The 13,681-nt window shown below is 41.4% G+C and overlaps 2 protein-coding genes and 1 long non-coding RNA gene across 3 annotated transcripts in view; 1 reads left to right on the forward strand and 2 right to left on the reverse strand.

The window, feature by feature from the left end:
- LOC138952337 (cilia- and flagella-associated protein 61-like) overlaps positions 1 to 13,681 on the reverse strand; it is a 203,828-nt gene that overhangs the window by 146,347 nt on the left and 43,800 nt on the right. The gene's annotated exons all lie outside the window — the stretch shown is intronic.
- Positions 3,506 to 8,004, reverse strand: LOC138952346 (uncharacterized). The gene is made up of 4 exons (XR_011451352.1): positions 7,771 to 8,004; positions 7,347 to 7,439; positions 5,888 to 5,985; positions 3,506 to 3,769 (listed from the first exon to the last, which is right to left on the reverse strand). It is a non-coding gene; the product is annotated as an uncharacterized lncRNA (long non-coding RNA).
- Positions 8,752 to 10,997, forward strand: LOC138952510 (adenosine receptor A3-like). Its single transcript, XM_070324196.1, has one exon. It carries the CDS (start codon positions 9,477 to 9,479, stop codon positions 10,995 to 10,997), a length of 1,521 nt encoding a protein of 506 aa, XP_070180297.1. The 5' UTR covers positions 8,752 to 9,476.

The following is a 13,681-nucleotide window of genomic DNA, read 5'->3' on the forward strand; positions in this document are numbered from 1 at the left end:
CGAGACGAACAGACAGACAGACACACAATTAAAGTCTGCAGGACCCTAGTACTGCGTACTCGGGGAAAATTGATTTCGGCAACTGTCTCTTTGTGACTGACACTGGGCGATTATCCCCCCTTTATGTATGTTGCAATTTTCCAAACTAAACGTGAGAACATTTACCCCCCGCGGGTTAGGGGGAGTCCCATATTGGTTGGGACTAGAAAGAATTTACCCGATGCTTCCCAGCATGTCGAAAGAGGCGACTAACGGTTCTGTTTCTTCTCTTCTTTTGTCTTATTTCTGCCTTACCAGTCCTTTCACCTATATTTCCTTCCAAGAAAACTCTCCCTACTATTCCCTGCAGTTTTCCAATTCTTTTCTTGTTGTCTTATTTCTACCTGACTGGATCCATCACCTTTATTTCACTTACCAAAAGTCTTCTTTTCCACATCCTTATTTCTCTGCACCCCGCATGTCGTATGAGGCGACTAATGGATTCTGTTTCTCCTTTTACCCTTGTTAAGTGGTTCTTGTATAGAATATAGTCAATGTTTGTAAAGATTTTAGTCAAGCAGTATGTAAGAAATGTTTAGTCCTTTGTACTGGAAACTTGCATTCTCCCAGTAAGGTCATATATTGTACTACGTTGCAAGCCCCTGGAGCAATTTTTTGATTAGTGCTTTTGTGAACAAGAAACACTTAACAAGTGGCTCTATCCCATCTCCACCCTTTCCCTATCCCATCTCCCCCTTTCCCTCGTCGCGATATAACCTTCGTGGTTGAAAACGACGTTAAACACCAAATAAAGAAAGAAAGAAAGTGAGAACATTTTTGTTTCTGACTACACATACCATGTCATGAGACAATTTGATGTCAAATCATTGTACCCTTTTCGAGACAACGGAACTCATTTTCTAGGCTTCTTATGGAGCCAGACCCTGTGGTCTAAAGAGAGACTGGCAGACTAGAGGATAGAGAAAGAAAGCTCGCGCAAAAGAAAATAAGAGAGAGAAAGAGTAAAGAAAGAAAGAGAGAGAGAGAGAGAGAGAGAGAGAGAGAGAGAGAGAGAGAGAGAGAGAGAGAGAGAGAGAGAGAGAGAGAGAGAGAGAGAGAGAGATTATAACCATTTGTCTAACATTAAATGTTATACGTGACTTTTCAAAAGCTTTCGAATTCCTATACACACAAAAAATCTGTATTTTTTTTAAATCAGCGTGCGACAATTCTCCTGCAGCACACACACTTTTAATTTCAAAAATTATATATAGCTGTCGTCGTTTGTAAAAATGTGATCCAGTGTGCGCTCTTGCTGAAATTGTTTTAGATGGTACACAATGGCTGTTCTCTACCAGTAATAAATTTGTAAATTTGCTCGACATATCCAGATTAGATGTGATCTGGAGATCGACGCATAGAATGGTTATCAATTTCGTACAAGTTGCTTTTACGAACCGGACTTATCATGACACAGAAAAAAATCTCGCAAAGAATAAGGGAGTAGGTGAATGAAAGAAAGAAACAAATAATTATAAGCAATGCCGGCTGGTATTATCCTGGGAAAATGCTTGCAGTTTTACAACGCCTGGCTAAAAGACTCAAGTGCTCACAAACTCACTCAAGTGTTCGCAAACATATTAACTTGACAAGTATAACGCTCAATGCGTCTTGATAAATCAAACAAACAAGCTAACTAAAAGTCAATATTTATACGTTTCCTGGGCTGAGGTGCACGAAGATCGAAGCGGGTGACAACCAATGGGTGGTAACTTGGTGAGAGTTGTCACCTTCTTGGGGGCGAACCGACTTGGGTCTCTCCCTCCCACTTGGTCGCGGTGCACGAAGCCGACTCGGTCATTTACCCTACTGTGTCGGAGGTTATAAATAGATTCGGGAAAGTGACTTGAGTGCCCTTAGTGCGCATGCGCTGATCATGGTGTCTACCGTGGAGCCATCGGGAATCCAAGGGGGAAAAAAAAAAGAAAACTTGACAATAATTATCAGACAAGAAGGGCAAAGCCCATACGACTCACATGCTTGACCTTGACCTTTACATGACCTTGACCTTCAGCTAAACCTAGCAATGACATCATACACTAAGAACTGCTTTACACATTTTCCTACCAAAATACATGTGACCTTGACCCAAGGTCAAGGTCATCCAAGGTCATGCAACACAAAGCTGTTATTTCAAGACAAAGGAAGTACAATGGTGCTTATTGGCTCTTTCTACCATGAGATATGGTCACTTTTAGTGGTTCACTACCTTATTTTGGTCACATTTCATAAGGGTCAAAGTGACCTTGACCTTGATCATATGTGACCAAATGTGTCTCATGATGAAAGCATAACATGCGCCCCACATAATTTTTAAGTTTGAAACAGTTATCTTCCATAGTTCAGGGTCAAGGTCACTTCAAAATATGTATACAATCCAACTTTGAAGAGCTCCTGTGACCTTGACCTTGAAGCAAGGTAAACCAAACTGGTATCAAAAGATGGGGCTTACTTTGCCCTATATATCATATATAGGTGAGGTATTCAATCTCAAAAACTTCAGAGAAAATGTGAAAAATGTGAAAAATAGCTGTTTTTTAGACAACATTTATGGCCCCTGCGACCTTGACCTTGAAGCAAGGTCAAAATGCTATGTATGTTTTTTGGGGCCTTGTCATCATACACCATCTTGCCAAATTTGGTACTGATAGACTGAATAGTGTCCAAGAAATATCCAACGTTAAAGTTTTCCGGACGGCCGGCCGGACGGACGGACGGACGGACGGACGGACGACTCGGGTGAGTACATAGACTCACTTTTGCTTCGCATGTGAGTCAAAAAGGGAAGGGCAGTGACCAAAAATAAATGATACAATATTTCTAAATGTGGATAAGCACTGAGGCGGAAATCTAACGTGTGTCTGTTTTTGAGCGCTTTTAGGGCACAGAAATTAGTGTTGGGGTTAAGTGAGAGGGAGTGGCACACAAAAAAAAAAACAAGTCGCGTAAGGCGAAATTACTTCATTTAGTCAAGCTGTGGAACTCACAGAATGAAACTGAACGTAGTCCGCCGCTAGTGCAAAAGGCAGTGAAAGTGACGAGCCTGTTTGGCGCTGTAGCGGTTGCGCTGTGCTTCATAGCACGCACGCTTTACTGTACCTCTCTTCGTTTTAACTTTCTGAGCGTGTTTTTAATCCAAACATATCATATCTATATGTTTTTGGAATCAGGAACCGACAAGGAATAAGATGAAATAGTTTTTAAAACGATTTCGGAAATTTAATTTACTTAATGAAGTCTGAATCGCTCTACACACACACAGACAGACAGACAGACAGACAGACAGATAGACACACATACACCACGACCCTCGTCTCGATTCCCCCCTCTACGTTAAAACATTTAGTCAAAACTTGACTGAATGTAAAAAGGAGGACGATATAGATTGTTAAATAAAAGGATCTGTGCTTTAGCATTCTGTCTCATCGTCATTATTAACTGTTGCACTTCACACACACACACACACACACACACACACACACACACACACACACACACACTTTTGCTCCAGTTACAATCATGTACTTCGTAAGGCTTTATTCAAGTTTGTCTCTTGTTCTTAAACATCCGAATTCAAAGCACACGTCTGAGCTGAGAATATATACATAAATATCTGCCGCCATTCAATGTGAAATAATGTTGATTTGTGATCCAAACACTTCCGAAGAATGCTGGTTCGTGTGTCTTCAGTCAACCGGCGCCGCATCATCACAACTCCACCCCTGCCTGCCTGCAAAAATACAAACATAGATGGTGACACACACAAAATTCAACCCAATTTTGTTTTTATAATTTCTACATCCGTTGACCGAATTAGTTATCATTTGGTGTTTATTAACTACAGCTTATGCATGACGAAGGTCAACAAAGTTGCAAGTTTACAGGTTAAATGGAGGGGTACTTTGTCTTTGGAACACTTTTGAAAGAAGCTAAAAAATCGGACCATGAAACCTACAAACAGGAAACTTCGTGGAATGGTAATGAACAAAGTGACATTCATGCACAACAACCATGAAGATATTCGCCGAACACGATTGACTGGAAAAATGACCCCTTCATGGTAGAGTCACACTTGCGCAAAATTAACCGATGACAGGAACGCAATCCTCAATGGGGATGCCCTCCTCCTGCCTGTAATGGCTGTACTCAAGTCACTGATTGTCTAAGGTTGTTTATGGTATAGTACGTCCTTCAAATAACCCCAAAAATATCAATCTTGAAGAACTAAATCGGGTTCGTTAGTCTACCGCTCCATTTTAAACCTCGAACTGTTGAGTCCATCCCCGAATTTGGATTCTTTTTCGAAAGACAACCAAAGTCAGACCATTTCACCTACAAAATAGCATCTTTCGGGACTAGTCATGCCGAAGCTGAAATTAATGTACACCAAGTATGAAGTATACGAAATACCCTTCCTTTGTTGCAGACACCTCAGTTAGCTATCATGCATGCAACTGACTCAAGAAGTCTCACTGGGGAGTTGGAAACTGTGTCGTCTTCAGCCGATTAATAAATTACAATATATCAGTAAACACACACACACACACACACAGACGCATTGCAAAAAATAAAGATGAATATCGTATGCATAATGCCAATGAAGGCAAATTAGTCTGATTTTTGAATTTAAACGAATGATGCAAACAGCGCTACATACCTTGTTCATATCCTGTTCTGCAATGTGGGCTGCTGGCGTATATGTTTAATTAGCCCATTGTACATTACCTAGCGGTAAAAACTGTAAGAGATCAAAATCAGAAAACATTAGGAAAATGATACCGCTTGCAGAAACAAAACATAAGAATGCATACTTCTTTCATTTTAGCCAGTCTAAAATATTCATGTTCGCCAGTGTAAAAACTTACATGACATTTCCACAAACAGCTTCTATACAAAAGTATGCCCTAGCATTGGGAACTTCGTGGTACTCGAGAAAGGAAAAGAAATAATAGCTTAGAAACTATTCGGTGTTGTGTTGTTATCCTGCAATTGAATAGATGAAAAATCCATGCGTCCTTAAAAGGCACAGTCCTTTCCATGCAAACGATTTGGCTCAACCCAAACCTGGCGATGCTTTTACGTAGAATAAGACTTCCCCTTTCCCAAGACACATGACAAAATTCAACAGCCTGAATCAGTGAATGCTTTGTGTGCACAACAAATTGTTATTTTTTAATTTTTTTGCGAATTCACTTCATTAACAAAAAACTTGTAAAAAAAACAAATTCACCAAATTCCAGCTGAGCAGAACTGCTTTCACAATAAGGACTGGGCCTTTAAAGGTACGTTCCTCATCATATTACCCAGTATATCAGACACCACATTGTCATGTTTGTCTAGGCTTTTACATGGAAAAAATAAAACTTTATTTTAACATGGGCACATACGTCTGACTTCTTCTGGTGTCAACATGTGAAATTCATTAAGCGAAATGTTTTCACTATACACAGAACATAACCAGGCTATCAAATGTGTGGTATATGTTCAAGTCAGAATGATGCCCTCATTTCTTTTTTAATTTGAGAGATCTGTGATGTCTGACATTTTGGTTCAAAATGTAAGGAATTTGTACTTAAGCTCTAATGAGTAAAATTTGTCTTGTCAAAAACCAAAAGCATATTCCTTCCTCTACATGCAAGACTTTCTTTTATCTGTGCATCTTCATTTAGTACAGCAAACAAACAAAAACATCACACTCTGCATAGCGAAACAACTTGCAAAGAAAACCTCACAATCTTTATTGGGAGAAAGCCCCTGACTGTTGCAATGTTTTATGCATTAAAAAACCCACTGAAACTGTGTGTTTGAATTCTTCAGTTTGATCAGCTATATGTGTTTAAAAAGTTACCTTGATCATTCTGACATGCTGTGGCTCAAATCACATCTCAGACAATGTTGTAGACTCCATAGATCTATAGACGTTGAGGCGCATGGAAGAACTGCATTCTGTGGAAACACACAAAAATATACACAGAGGAAGAACAAGTCACAACAACTTTTAGCAGCAGCAACAGTATATATGATTTTATTAGTGTGGTGTTTGTGATCTAATGAGGGGGGGGGGGGGGTTGGACGGAGTGGGTGGGGGGGGGGGGGATGTGAGAAGGCTAGTTGGGGAACCGGGGGAGGTTTGATATTAGTCAGCATTGTCATTTAAATGTAATGACTGGTACAATGCTTAATGTATTTGGAAGACAACAACACTGCAATGTATAAGGCCAAAAAAAAAAAATTGTCTGTTTCTGGTAACATGGCTAAAACAAATAGGGTCGGTAGGTCGGGATTTTTTTTTAATTTTTTTATTTTATTTTTTTACCCCAAATGTAGACCAATAAAACTAACTTTAAAAATCGCGCAAAGAGACTGGATTCACTATACATAGAGACAAGACACTCAACACATTTACAAATCGTCAGCGGACTTTCGTTTTCACACGTTTTTGTTGTTCATTTTCTCACCCTGTCCTTTACCACCAAAAAATAAATAAAAATTTTTGAGTTTGGAAAAAAAAAGTTTAGGGTCGGCGCCGAAATTTAGGGTCGGTCGGGTGACCAGAAACAGACAATTTTTTTTTTTGGCCTAATGTAAACCAACTTCTGCATGACAAAGATCAGGTAAAAAAAAAAAGTTACCTGTATGTTTCATTCTGGAAACCTTTTGGTCCCATCGCATCTCAGGCGTAAACTATATGGACACATACTGTACTGATTAAAACAAAAACCAGCATTTTAATGGACAAAACGAATTATCGGGATAGGAAAAACAGTAAGAAGAACAGGCGCAGCAAAAAAGTCAATAATCTTACTCCAAATAACACTATCACAGATTCAGTAACTGAACCCCAGTTAACTGTTAGTGATTCAAATGACTGAATTTAAAACAGGGAGAGAGAGATTGTGAATATATTTGTGTGTGTGTGTGTGTGTGTGTGTGTGTGTGTGTGTGTGTGTGTGTGTGTGTGTGTGTGTGTGTGTGTGTGTGTGTGTGTGTGTGTGTGTGTGTGTGTGTGTGTGTGTGTGTGTGTGTGTGTGTGTGTACAGGTAAATGCAGAGCCATTGATTGGAAACAAAAACTTGTTACTGTTAAATATCAACAATTATACAACATAAGAGGCAATGGAAAAGTTGGATATGGATATAAAAATATATGTTGCAGGTGGAAGAGGGGAGGGGGAGAGGGTCTTTGTTGCTTGCAGTTAATAAGCAACTAAGGCCAGCTGTTGTTCTGGGTGTAACCTTGTAATGTTTAAGCAAACATGTTTGTGGATCACCTTCTGCATTTAGATCTGTTTGAGTATTTGCAGTTACCTTGATCATTGTGGCATCCTCTTGATCCCATCACATCTGAGACTATGGCCTGTAGACTCCATGGTCAGACGCTGGAGTGATAACAAGGTCATTCTGAAAAATTGAACATAATTATGCAGAGAGGGGGCAAGGATAGGGGGGTGGGGGCAGTGTTGAAGGTTGGTTACAGTGCTAGTTGGACATGAGAGTGTTATTATTATTATTATTATTATGGGGAGCTTATATAGCGCGAACCACAACTGTGCTCTCCGCGCTTTACATATTAATTTCTGCTGTTTGAAATGGAATTTTTTACAGACAGACAGACAAACAGACATTTATGGGGTGAGGATGGTGCTGATATTAATAAGCATAATCAGTTAAAGCTCACAACTATCTTGATCTTCACAGACATGAATTGCATAATGAATCCACAAGCATGTACCTTTATTTTTGCCCTTGAGTTATAGGTGGAAGGAAATGTTGAGTGGTAAACACAAGTTGTATTGATCACTGGGTCAGCCTGCGGTCAGTCCCCTTTGATCTGCAGATTGCATCAGCATAAACAAACACAACGTCATCATCGTAAACAGCCTGAATGGTCAATCATGAATCTAAGAATACAAACACTGGATCTAATTTGAGAGTCTGCAAACGAGTTAGTTTAAAAATTCAATGAAAATCTGGCAGTCAATGAAGCAGATAGATCTGGCCTTGCGCTTGTGTTTGCAAGCAGATATATAATATATACATGTTTGAACATCCCTTATCTTAACGTTATCATTCAACAGATTGATATTTTGCCTGACGATTTTCCTGCCGATGAGCTAGTCTAAACAAACAATGAAAATCACAGAAGTGGTAAGATTTTGAAGACGAAATTCAGTCATACAAACAAACTCAACAGAAAGAATCTAGCTAACTACTGTACAGCTTTCGACAAAATCAACGCATTTGCATGCCTTAGTCATTCCTGCTTTGATTCCAATAATTCTACATGATCGTAATGCACAAAAAATACGAAAACGAGCTGATCGAAATGAGTAACACTGCCTCACCTGCTATGATTGTTCTGTAAAAGCGAAGGTCGTCTGCGATTCGAGATTTCAAAGTCGAACAGCGGCGTTTCTGCACTCTCAGCGGTTATCTTGCTTGGAAATGTGAAAAGCATGACTTGAAATCGAACGGAAGGCACCATTCTACCTTTTCGTTTGGGCGTTGTTTTTGTAAAATCTCCGAAAATGTCATTTCGAAAAAGGCGGTCGCCATTTTTTTGGGTGCCAACTTCTTTGAGTGGGGCTGCTAGCTAGCTGGTCCAAACGGGAGCCTCCCATTCGGTACGCAACCCTGGGAAAAAAGCTTCGTGCACCCCGACCGGGAGGGAGCAGACCGACTTGAGCAGATCTCCCATTGGTTGTCACCCACTTTTGCTTCGTGCACCTCAGCCCAGGATTCTAGAAAATCCCCACCACGTGTTCACCGTGTTCCAAATCATAAGCAAGAAAGAAAAAGTGACGTCATCAATTGACAACCACTTGAGTCATCAAGCAACACTGGAATTACACATTCTGCGCGAGAAGGGCAGCTTTGTGTATCCAAGAAAAAGTTCAAATGTACTCGTCAAGACAAACGAAAAACAAAAGGCATGACTAAAGCAAAACAGTGATAATGCGGGCAATGAAAAATGCAATACACGTCCACATCTCGGAGGAGATAAGATAGGCAAGAAAACAAAATGTTTCAGAATCATCGTCATGGAAAAAGCGCCCCCCCCAAAAAAAATCATTCACAGAATCAGAAGGACCGGTCTGCCGCAAATGTGCGTCTTCTATGGACAGTGACCAAATTACTCCCAAAAACAAAGACATTGACTGCAACTGTTAGTGTTCAACAAACCCGAGCATGATTCCTGTCTGCAACATTTGTTCTGACACGTAAATGTAAGTGTAACTGTAAGCGTCATGAACTCTTCATAGTCAGTTTCGCACTTCCAGGTAAACACACAACAACCCGGAATACGAGTCACAAGAGGCATACAGGTTCACCACCAGTCTGCTGCTTGCAGTTTAACACAGAACAGCTAAGAGCTTCTTGATAAACTGTCTAAACCTATCTCTACCATCTGATCTGACACACAAATCTGTAACAAGTATGAACGGTTCCTCGTTATTACCGGTAGTGATGAACCACCGCAGCACCGACGCCTCTGTCATCGTCGTGTACTTGGTGTTCGAGTGTCTGATCGGCGTCGCGTCCGTGTGCACCAACTCCATGGTGCTGCTGGCCATACTGAAGGAGCGCAAGCTGCGCACCATCACCAACTGCTTCGTGGGCAGCCTGGCCGCCGCCGACGTGCTGGTGGGGTTCTCGACCACCCCCATAGCGATACTGACCACGCAGGGCCTGCCTAAAAACTTCACGCTGTGCGTGCTGATGAACAGCATCGCAGTGCAGGTGGCCCTCTTCTCCGTACTCAATCTGCTGAGTGTAGCCCTCGATCGCTTCTGCGCCATCTGCGTACCCTTCCACTACCGCAACGTTATGACGGTGGCCCGGGCACTCCGCCTGGTGGGCATCATGTGGCTTTTCGCCACCTTCATCGGGCTCATTCCGCTCTTCGGCTGGAACAAAGGTGAGCACACCTTCAAGTACTGCAGCTTCGACGATGTCATTTCCCTGGAGTACATGGTCTACCTGATTTTTTTCGCCATCACGCTGCCCTCCTCCATCGTGATGGTCATGTGCTACGTGTATATCTTCCGCGTGGTGCGCTCAACCAAGAAAGCCATCTTGCAAGTTATGGTGCAGCATGGCAGGGAGAAAACCAAGAAGACCATCTCGAATAACTCGCGAGGAGACAAAGGCATCTTGATGGTCATCTTCCTCTTCATGATCTGCTGGATGCCCTTCCATGTCGTCAACTGCGTGCTGCTGTGGGACGGCCCTGATAGTCTGCAGCTCGGCGTCTACCAAGCAAGCATCGCCCTCAGCCACTGCAAGTCCGTCGTGAACCCCTTCCTCTTCGCTTTCGGCTACAGACGGTTCAAAGTGACAATCAAGAGCATGCTGTGCGGCACTTGCACCACGATTGAATCGCTGGAGTTGGAGGAGAATCCGAGTGCAATTATTTGGCAGGAAAGCTGTCCGGTGACCTTTGCGCGGCACCTGGTGGTGCTGGGTGTTTCCGTCAACCTCACCTCCAACACCACGGATACTGTGCAGGCTATCGAACACACAGCGAAAGATATTCGCCAGCATCCCTTTTCAGGACCCGGCCGAGAACGCCAGCGAAAGGTGACAGAGTCGCCACTGGCGTCCACCACCTTCACCAGCAGCTCGTTAGGCGGCCTGCCTTACATCTGCAACGTGCCCCGCTTCCAAAAATCTGAAGGGGACAGAACTCCGCCCGTTGTTGACCTGGATGCTAGAGACCGGAGCCGAAAGGCCAGTCCTATGAAAACACCCGCTGCTACTACGTCCATGAGTACAATTACAAGCATTGGAGACGACTCGAATGCGGCCGAAGACTGTAGTGAACCTACCAAAAACCGCCGCGTCGACTATGAGGCTTCTACCCAAACTATTGATGTCAGCGTTTTCGTAGAGGCTGAACCAAAGAGCCCTGGCGTTTTATTGACTCCTCAGAGTACTCTGGAGAGTCTTAGAAATTAGCAGTGTTAGGCAGTTCGGCCGTAGACCCAAAAAAAATTAACGTTGAGGTTATCTCGGATGATTATGAAGCTAAAACTTTGAAACTTTGCACACTTCTAGGGTTTGATGATCTCTCGACATGACACCAGTTTGGTTGACCCTCTCCAAATGTTGGGGTCACAGCGGGGTCATGTTCGGTTCATAAAAACTTAACATTGGCGATTTGTCCAGCCCTGAAAGCGGCGAGTAGGCTTAAATACTAAATAAATTGACGAGTAGAAACATGTAACTGGCGAGCAGAAATGTTCATCTACTCGCCAAATGCGAGTAAAGTTGCTCAAACAAATGGTTGTTTTGGCGAGTAAAATTTGCTCTCTGGCTAGTAAATTTCGAGAAGCTAGTGCGCCATTTTTTCGACTTTCAGGGCTGTTGTCAGATGGGTTTTTTCAAACTAGAGCCTCCAAATTTGACATAATTGTAGGTTTCGATGATCTCCAGATATGACACAAATATGTCATTGTTTAATATGAGGTCACAGGTTGGTGTCTGGGGTTATGACAACAAATATGTCATTGTTTAATATGAGGTCACAGGTTGGTGTCTGGGGTAATTTAGTTTTGGCTTGACCAGTGGTTATGACATTATTCTATGATGTCATAAGGTCGGAAATGTCCACTGTTATGGGACATGTGAATGCGTTATATATTGTGTGTAAAAAATGTCTGTTTGTCTGTCTGTCTGTAAAAAATTCCATTTCAAACGGCAGAAATTAATATGTAAGCGCCTAGGGCTATATCTAGATTAGGCGCATAAAAATGATCACAATAATAATAATAATAATAATGACGAAGGGGAGTCGTATAAAGCATTTGCTTTTCTTGTTCCTGTGAAAGTCGCCTTGTGTTTTCTTTTGTTGCGCTTCTGACTGTTCTCTTTCAGATTTCAGTATCAAAAGAGTCAGTGAGTTACGTAATTTACGTAACAGATGACTACACATACACATTGCCAGCCAAACGAAGCCGCGTTTTGGTAAATCGCATCTCCCACCAAAATGTAACTAACATTTTTCCGTTATCACGTTCTGGGGCTTTCTTTATTTGGTGTTTAACGTCGTTTTCAACCACGAAGGTTATATCGCGACGGTCGTTCTGGGGCTAAAGCCGGGATGTGTTTGGTATGCCAAAATGGAACCGAATACCATGTTTTGACAATTTCCTTACATAATCAAAGACAAGATAAAAAGAACTATCTCTCTCATCGAAACTAGTTGACTTCCACATAAGCTTTTGACTTAATTAGTTCACGTGGGGGACCTGATCGATACTTTCGGCTCGCTTATTTCGGCTTGTTCCGCTTTAAGTTGTCCCACCTGGTCTATGATAAAACGTAAATTCGTTAAAAAAAATCAAAGTCAATGAAACTTTAATATTTGTTCAAATGGATAGATGTCTGAGGCATGACTGAAAGCCCCAGGGGTTCCATTCGCCTGGATGGGAAAAGTCCAGTAACTTTAAGAAGCTTCTTGAAAATAACGCATACCTTGCCCTCAAGACATCAAACAGTCTTCTTTATGTGCAAGTTGATAACTTTATTATATGTTCTCTGTTTTTTTTTAATTAGTTTCTTTGGTTTCTTGTTGTGCTTCAAATTATGTTCTCATTGAACTGAAACAAAAATAAATATGATGCGAGAGAAAAAGACGTCAAAGACTTTTGACTGTGACGTAATCTTTTTATGACGCTATATTTCTCGTCAATGTGTGACGCGTTCGGCTGTTCTATGAGACTGCCAGGCTGGCTGTGGCTCCGCGAATTCCCCCCGCCGCCAAGTCGTTTTTACATTTAGTCAAGTTTTGACTAAATGTTTTAACGTAGAGGGGGGAATCGAGACGAGGGTCGTGGTGTATGTGTGTGTGTGTGTGTGTGTGTGTGTGTGTGTGTGTGTGTGTGTGTGTGTGTGTGTGTGCGTGCGTGTAGAGCGATTCAGACCAAACTACTGGACCGATCTTTATGAAATTTGACATGAGAGTTCCTGGGTATGATACCCTCAAATGTTTTTTTCATTTTTTTTTATAAATGTCTTTGATGACGTCATATCCCGCTTTTCGTGAAAGTTGAGGCGGCACTGTCACGCCCTCATTTTTCAACCAAATTGGTTGAAATTTTGGTCAAGTAATGTTCGACGAAGCCCGGAATTCGGTATTGCATTTCAGCGTGGTGGCTTAAAAATTAATTAATGACTTTGGTCATTAAAAATCTGAAAATTGTAAAAAAAAAAAATTTTTTATAAAACGATCCAAATTTACGTTCATCTTATTCTCCATCATTTGCTGATTCCAATAACATATAAATATGTTATATTTGGATTAACAACAAGCTCTGAAAATTAAATATATATAAAATATTATCAAAATTAAATTTTCCAAATCAATTTAAAAACACTTTCATCTTATTCCTTGTCGGTTCCTGATTCCAAAAACATATAGATATGATATGTTTGGATTAAAAACACGCTCAGAAAGTTAAAACGAAGAGAGGTACAGAAAAGCGTGCTATCCTTCCCAGCGCAACTACTACCCCGCTCTTCTTGTCAATTTCACTGCCTATGCCGTGAGCGGTGGACTGACGATACGGTCTTGATGCGTTGCATTGCGTTCAGTTTCATTCTGTGAGTTCGACAGCTACTTGACTAAATGTTGTATTTTC

The sequence above is a fragment of the Littorina saxatilis genome, linkage group LG17 (assembly GCF_037325665.1).
Source record: "Littorina saxatilis isolate snail1 linkage group LG17, US_GU_Lsax_2.0, whole genome shotgun sequence".
Lineage (NCBI taxonomy): Eukaryota > Metazoa > Mollusca > Gastropoda > Littorinimorpha > Littorinidae > Littorina > Littorina saxatilis.

What these genes read in the sequence shown, in the direction of transcription:
- LOC138952510 (XM_070324196.1), top strand. Translation starts at nt 9,477, where the DNA reads ATGAACGGTTCCTCGTTATTACCGGTAGTGATGAACCACCGCAGCACC.